At 43.2% G+C, this 7,974-nt stretch overlaps 1 protein-coding gene across 1 annotated transcript; it reads right to left on the reverse strand.

Moving 5' to 3' along the window:
- Positions 1–423: 423 nt before the first annotated feature.
- On the reverse strand, positions 424–7,052 carry fgf4 (fibroblast growth factor 4). The gene is made up of 3 exons (XM_033038707.1): positions 6,192–7,052; positions 4,402–4,505; positions 424–2,168 (listed from the first exon to the last, which is right to left on the reverse strand). Exons 1-3 carry the CDS (start codon positions 6,496–6,498, stop codon positions 1,992–1,994), a joined length of 588 nt encoding a protein of 195 aa, XP_032894598.1. The 5' UTR covers positions 6,499–7,052; the 3' UTR covers positions 424–1,991.
- Positions 7,053–7,974: the final 922 nt, after the last annotated feature.

Raw genomic sequence — 7,974 nt, forward strand, 5'->3', positions numbered from 1 at the left:
TAACAACCAGCAGATATTTATGCCTTGGGATGGTGTGACAATTGTTCACTTTGTGCATACTGTATAGTATTGGAAGGAGCACATAACCCCAGTAATTCAGTCACCAAACGGTCACAGACTAACCTCACCAAGGGACAAGCAGAGGATTAGAAAGTAGATGCTTTAACATGCAGACCACATACATGCGCAGCAAGGGTGGGCCTTGTCCTGGAATATTTCCCTCATATCTCTGTATGTTTTGGTTCTGAGTAGCTTTCTTCCCCAAGGTCAATCTACCTAAAAGATTTAACAGCTTTAAAAAGTTCGAGTAAGATGAGTAGCAGCTTATCGAAAGGAATGTTGAAAACTGAACTAATCGTTGCTAATGTCAGATCCATAAGTGTCAAACCCAAGATTTATTGTGACATTTTTATTTTTTCCATTCTTTGCCATCTTAGCAGCAAAGAGAACAGCAGAAGACATTTTAACAAGGACTTTAGAATTTCTGTCTGCAGTTTATGGCAGTCCCCATATGAACCACGTAACCAGACCCTCCAATTCCAACACACGATGGGATGGCATTTTTTTGTGTTTCCTTATCTCTTCAAACTATGAAAAGGGTTTTTTTTTCTTCTCTCTCTCCCTCCGCATTTCTCCCAAACAGATTGTTTGAATTTAAAGTTTGCTGCTGTTTTCTTCTGCATGGAGACCAGAGGTAGGTGGGGGGTTTGAAAGAAATATATAAAGAAAATATAGGGTTACGCAATGGCCATACAGTGCAGCCCAACAGCTGTCTGCAAATATTTTCACCATGATTATCCCTACTAAAAGTAAATCACTGGGTAAAGATAGCTCAAACGTGACAAGGCTCAACTAGGATGCAATGGACGCCCTCCCGGCTACTTGTGGCTACATATGGTAGCGTGTTGACTTAAGATCACCAACAATATTTCAGGGACAAGCACTCAGTACAGCATTCTGCGCAGCCTTTGGGAGGAGACTATTTTATTCAGGGGTCTGAAAATGAGGTAGATAATTTCATCGAATTAAGGAATGGAAAACTATTTTATTTTAAAAGAATGTATGTATTCTTGAATGTAAAAAAAAAGAATGTATGTACCTCCTGGACAATACTGCTGGAATTAAAATCTCCTGAGGGTGCTGAGCAAATAATGTGTCTTCCTCTTCAAAGGACCTTGAGTGTGAAGTGATTTTTGAGGAGCTTTGTGTAGTGGTACACTAATGGTACATGGTCCCAACTCTAGTTATCCACGAATGGGGCAGAAAGTCTTCCTTTCAAAAGCATTTGTGTGGTCATTTGTGAGACTGAATTGCTGAAGCTTGCAGGCGGGTTAAGAAAAGCTTCTGACCTGAAGATCTGACAAAGATTGACTGCATGGGGAGTTCAAAGTTCAGCTGTGGCAGGTCTAAAAACAGATTTGTGGGTTAGCACCCGCAAGACTGTACTCTCCGTGTCAGAAGTGGACGGATTCCATTGAAATTACATAGCTACCACGACACACAAAGGACAGATATCAGACATTGTTACAAGCAGACACATACAAAACGGACACCTACAAAACGTCATGGGGTGAAGACCAAGACTTTATACTTTGAGAAACAATTAGATTTATATATTTTTTTAAAGGCAAACACACCACGGATCTCCATCACACAACATTGACCATTACAGTACATACCCGATCTTCCGTTTCACCTTTTAAAACAAAATATTACAGGACAAATTTCAAACACACGCACACAAGCACAATGCACCACTTATGTTCTGGCCGACAAATAAATTTAAAATTTAAAAAAAATCAGCAAAACTATAAATAAATTTTCTGAACAAAATATACAGATTTAAATATTTAGTCACAATTAAGTTAAATATATGATACACCTATTCGTCTTGCATGAAGCTTTCCTGAAAGTGCACCGGCCGAGGCATTGGCTCCCACCCCCATCATTTCTTGTGCCCTCCCGAGGTCATTTCTGAGGGGGGGGCGCTCTCACATTCTCGGTAGAAAATGTGTCATTGTCAGAACAGGAGACACTTTGTTGCCCTTCTTGGTTTTGCCGTTCTTGCTCAGCGCCATGTACATGTTGGGGTATTCTCTGGACTCGTAGGCATTGTAGTTGTTGGGCAGGAGAGTTTCGTTGAATTTGCATTCGTCGCTGTAATGCGCCTGGAACATAAAATAAGACAGTTCTTAGCGGGTAGATTGACACGAAAAAGCTGGGGTAACTCAGCGGGAACAGGCAGCATATCTGGAGAGAAGGAATGGGTGATGTTTCGGGTCGAGACCCTTCTTCGGACGTCACTTGTTCCTTTTCTCGAGTGATGCTGCCGGTCCCGGTGAGTCACTCCAGCTTTTTGTGCCTATCTTCAGTTTAAACCGGCATCTGCAGTTCTTTCTTACACAGTTCTTAGTGGGAACTCTACATCTGCCGAACCCATTATCGCAAGGACATAGATAAGCATTTAGTCCAAAAGTTACAGAAAAAAAACTATGCATGCAAAGTAACGTGGAAGGCTGAAAAGGCTCGGAAAATATGCTTTAAAAACGGAACAGTTGACATTATTCTGGGTCTGGGGATTGAAAGCTCACATAAATGTCGTGTTATCCATTAGTTTGAAATAGGATTAAATGCCTAACTTTATCCCTCCATTGCATGTACCCAAGTGCATTCTCTAGGATTTTTCACTGGTCTGTTCCATGAGAGGTATCTGGATTTCAAGGGATAGTGTCGGAAGTGGCATTAAGGTGGAGAATGGGTTATGCCCTTTATGAGCGGCGGAGTAGACTCTATAAGGGCCAAATGGCCTGCTATTGTTCCCATTTCCTAAGCTCTTACGGACGTGAGAAAAAACACACTAATTGGACCAAAGAAATACATATAAAGGCCAATCTTAGCCACACATGATATATGTGATTAATGGTCCGATTCCCAGCAGCCACTTGAGAATCCGATAACCAATTTGCTCGGCATCACTACAGGTGACTCTAAATACTTACTCGCCATACTTTGTTGCCTCTGATCTTTTATAAGAGGTTGCTGTGAAAACGATATTCGTGCATGGTGGTGTGCAAGCGTGGTATTCGCAAAGCATTCCCGGCAGGGCCATAATTGAATGAAACTTTGGCCCTTCATGTGTGTGTAATACGTTCATATTTTATATATATATATGTGTGTGTGTGTGTGTGTGTGTGTTTGTGTGCATATCATATATATATATATGTGTGTGTGCGTGTGTCTGTGTCTGTGTGTGTTTGTGTGTATATCATATATGTGTGTGTGTGTGTGTATGTTTGTGTGTGTGTGTGTGTGTTTGTGTGTGTGTGTGTCTGTGTGTGTGTGTGTATATCATATATATATATGTGTGTGTGTATGTTTGTGTGTGTGTGTTTGTGTGTATATCATATATATATATATATGTGTGTGTGTGTTTGTGTGTATATCATATATATATATATGTGTGTGTGTGCGCGGGTGTGTGTGTGTGTGTGTGTGTATATATTATGTGTGTGTATGTTTGTGTGTGCGTGTTTGTATGTGTATATATATATGTGTGTGTGTGTGTGTGGGTCTGTGTGTGTGTCTGTGAGCGTGTGTATATCATATATACATATATATATATATATATATATATATATATATATATATATACATATATATAGTGTGTGTGTGTATATATATATTTGTTATGAAGTTCTAGCACACTGACAGTGGATAACTCGTTTGCATAACTACCGATCGATGGCTGCAGATATATATATATTTGTAGCTATATTTGGTAATTATACAAATAAGTCATTTCACATTAATTTTAGCCTTCTCTTCCCCATACTTAAACGGCTTGAAAAAAGGGGGGACATTCTTCGCCAATAATAGCTAAAGTCTACACAATTCAGATCAGAGAAAACATTACTTTACTGAAAACTTCACACGCTGTGTCATTTGTGAGATTAATACCGCTGCCAGTTCCTTTTGAACAGGTTTTTTTGTTGTTGTTTCTGCGGCAGGTAAGTCGTGGCACGACTTGTTCAGAAAGAAAGAGAGGCTACTAGACACAATTCTCGAGGGGAAGAAATCACTTCATATGTGGGAAGGCTACAATATGGGTGGTCCACTTTGACTGATCCTATGTTGTACCGGGGAGGACAGTGGGTGCGTGTGCTGGCTGGAAATGCAAAGAATGGTATGCACTTGAAAGACGGACATGCGGATCTGTGGCAGTAGCCTCTATCTATATTTCATCCACCACCCACAATAGACCCGATACGGATCTTGCCCAACAAAAAACATGATGCACAATAGATTCTCAGAGTGGAGTCTCTAGTTCACTCAAGTTCAGTCCGGCAAACGTTGAGAATTTTCTCGCAGAGCGACACTAAATAACTAATGTGGTATAATTACCGATCCGTAAAGTTTGCCTTTGCTGTTCATGGCTACAAATAGGCCGCTTCTGACTCCCAGGAGACTGACGACCCCCCTTTGCACCGGAGAAATCTCTAAAATGCCTGTGCGGGAAAAGAGAGAGAGAGAAACAGACACATCAAGCGGGTTCATTGCTGCTGAGGTGTTCTGAAGCCGCCACAACAATAGCGCATGATCTAAAAAAAAGTCTGAATGCAAACGCTGGTAGTTTTAAATCGCCGTCCAGATGCCTGAGGTAAGGGCATCTGAACCGGTCACGGCGCCTGTGTGGATGGGAGGGAGAGAGAGGAGAAAGGGGGAGCGCCATCACGTCAAAATTAAGACGCCTTTAGTATTTCAAGCAGGCACAAGGTTTAGTGGGAAGAAAGACACAGAAAGACATAGACACAGTCTGAGGAAGGGTTTCGGCCTGTTTCCTTCGCTCCATAGATGCTGCCGCACCCGCTGAGTTTCTCCAGCACTTTTGTCTACCACGGAAAATGCTGGAGTAACTCAGCGGGTCAGTCCGAGGCAGCAGCACCTCTGGAGAACATGGATAGGTGATGTTTCGGATCGAGACCATTCTTCAGACTGAGAGTCAGGGGAGAGGGAAACGAGAGGCGTAGACCGTGATATTGAGAGATATGACAATGCAAGGTGTTATCCCGACTCCAATCCCCATTGTACGCGGAGAAACGTGCATGTCCTGCCCCTTTAAGAACATTAAATCAGAAGCCCCATGCTTAGCAATCCCACGGAGCCACAAGTTGTACCGCGAACCTCACAGTCCCAGAGCGCCCATGCAATAACTCACGCTTCTAACCCTATCGCCAAAGGCCACTTGTAACGCCGCGACAGCCTATTTGTCTGCGATTTGTATGTTTACACATAAATAGACAAAAATATTTGGTTCTCCCTTTCTTCTCCTGATGCGCTGCATGTGGAAACACTCAGTCTGCAGAAGGGTCTCGACCCGAAACGTCACCTATTCCTTCTCTTCACAGATGCTGCCCGACCCGCTGAGTTGCTCCAGCCTTTCTATGCCTATCTTCGGTGCAAACCAGCGCCTGCAGTTCCTTCCGACACGCTCAACAAAACTGTTGACCATAAAAGTCAACCAGAAGTCTGACACCGTTTTTGTTATATGAATGATAAATAAATAAATATTGGATGTACAATAGGTGTCGCCAAAAAAGTTACAACTTATCTAGCTGTAAATAAAGACAGAATAACTGCATTCCTTATCTCTAGAGATGCTGCCCGCCCCGCTCAGTTACTCCAGAATTTTGTGTCTATCTGCTGGAGTAGCTCGGCTGGCCAGACAGTATCTCTGGAGAACAGGGTCCGAAAAAGGGTCTCGACCAGAAACGTCCACCTGTTCCCTTTCTCCAGAGATGCCCCCTGTCCCGCTGCGTTGCTCCAGCTTTTTTTGTGTCTATCTTCGGTGTAAACCAGCACCTGCAGTTCCTTCCTACACATATTATCTATGCAGAACAAAAGAAGATAGATACAAAATGCCAGGGTAACTCAAGGACAGGCAGCATCTCTGGAGAGAAGGAATGGGTCGAGACCCTTCTTCAATAAACATTGACATGTATTGGCAGGAGGAACTGCAGATGCTGGTTTACAAGGGGGGGGGGGGGACACACACACAAAGTGCTGGAGTAACTCAGCGGGTCAGTCAGCATCTCTGAAAGTCTTGGGCAGGTGATGATTCTGTTTGGGGTCCTTCTTCAGATCGGGGAGATAGCGAATACCGTAGGGACAAGATTTAGTGGCGGCGCACTTACTGTGTAGATTCTCGCTGTGTGTGCCATTAATCTTCCCGTCGGGCAGCACTTGGAGGTGAAAGCCGATGCCCACGTTACAGTAAAGGCGTCGCAGTCGCTTGATGCCCAGCAGATAGTCCGTCTCCCGGCTGATGGCCCTGCTGTCGCCGGGGAGTCGAGGCATGGAGCGCGACAGGAGCGTCTCCCATTTGCGCTCCAAGGTAGCGTTGTGCCGGGCGGAGAGGGGAGCGCAGCGCACCAAATCTGACACAAGTCCAAGGAACAGGATTGGCAAGGAGGCCGACTGAATCGCTGTGTTGCAGAACATATCTCGATCAACGTGCGCACACGTGGTTGGGAATCTATTGCACTAAAAATACCTCGGCTCTAGCTCCACTTTCTCGCTTTTATTTCGAGCGCGCATTAAAATTGAAGGCGAATGCTCAAGGCGGAGTAGATGCGCTCTTTACATTGCGGTCTGCGTTGAAGGTCCGTCCGCAACAGCTGCCTTGATTCCAACTTGCCAACCCGCTCCAAATGGTCAACTTTGGACTCGGGGAGGGGAGGGGTGGTGGTGGTGTGGGGAGGGTGGGGAGGGGGGAAGCCCTCTGTCAAGTGTTCTACCCCCGACGGCACGGCCATACTGACTTACCGTCTGACCATGATATTTATACCCATATGTACGGTTACCTATTACATCACGCCTAGCCCACTCCACGCTCACTCACTCACTCACAGTCACTGAAGCCGCATCATCTAATCGGCAGTCTCACGGGCCGGTGGTTTCACGCTGAATAGACTTGTTTTGAAATGAACTTATTTAAAAAAAAACTTTGCCTGCATGTGTGTTCATGCGTGTGTGTGTGCGCCCGCCCGTGTGCAAGAATATGTGCACAAGCGGGCTGTATATTTTAATATATAAGCAGAATATATATATTCTGCTTATATATATATTATGGTAGCGCATATTCGGATAAATCTATATAGTCATTTACTCGAGGATCTATATTTTGTAAATTTAACTGTATATATTCTGTAAAATGTGGCTATATATATAGCAAATAGCTGCATATATGTGCAATACATATATATGTATGAGCAATATATATTCAATATATAGTAATATACAGTATAACATTGATATAAATAACAATATATACCAATAAAGATATAAATGTAACTATATATATAGCTGTTTATATATGTATTGGTATATATAGTTATATATACACACACACGTGCGCGCACAAACATATATATGTACATACGCTCATATATATATATATGCGTGTGTGCATATATATACATGTATATATGTGTTTTACATACACTATATGTGTGTGTACATGTGTGTGTGTGTGTGTGTGTGTGTGTGTGTGTGTGTGTGTGTGTGTGTGTGTGTGTGTGTGTGTGTGTGTGTGTGTGTGTGTGTGTGTTTGACTGTGCACACACACATAATAAGTATAGCTAAATTTACAGAATATATTCTCACACATAAATGCCATTTCCATGATAGGTTTAAACGACCGAGTTACGAGTTTATTTTATGAAATGATGGCCTTGAATGCGAACAGCAACGTATTTGTTACTGAGGCATATATCCATATCCATAATCACAGACGAGGAATGCAAGTTAGTCTCCTCACTCGGGCAAGTTGTGAACGGCGAGGCTTCTGACCACCGACAGGGTGCATGTCCCAATCACAGCATCGGAGAGGTGCCAGGTTCAGTGTTTTAACTGCTGTTAAAGCTCACGGCAGTGCCCTCGCTACCCAATTAAACCCTTGTGTTACTCACTTGAAGG

This window comes from Amblyraja radiata, chromosome 20 (genome assembly GCF_010909765.2).
Source record: "Amblyraja radiata isolate CabotCenter1 chromosome 20, sAmbRad1.1.pri, whole genome shotgun sequence".
In the NCBI taxonomy this organism is placed as follows: domain Eukaryota; kingdom Metazoa; phylum Chordata; class Chondrichthyes; order Rajiformes; family Rajidae; genus Amblyraja; species Amblyraja radiata.

Excerpts from the sequence above, each read along its gene's own strand:
- fgf4 (XM_033038707.1), bottom strand. The coding sequence starts at position 6,498 with ATGTTCTGCAACACAGCGATTCAGTCGGCCTCCTTGCCAATCCTGTTC. Across the intron at positions 4,506-6,191 it reads ACACAGCGAGAATCTACACA|GCATTTTAGAGATTTCTCCG; the intron begins GTAAGTGCGCCG and ends TTTCCCGCACAG. Across the intron at positions 2,169-4,401 it reads AAGGCAAACTTTACGGATCG|GCGCATTACAGCGACGAATG; the intron begins GTAATTATACCA and ends TTTATGTTCCAG.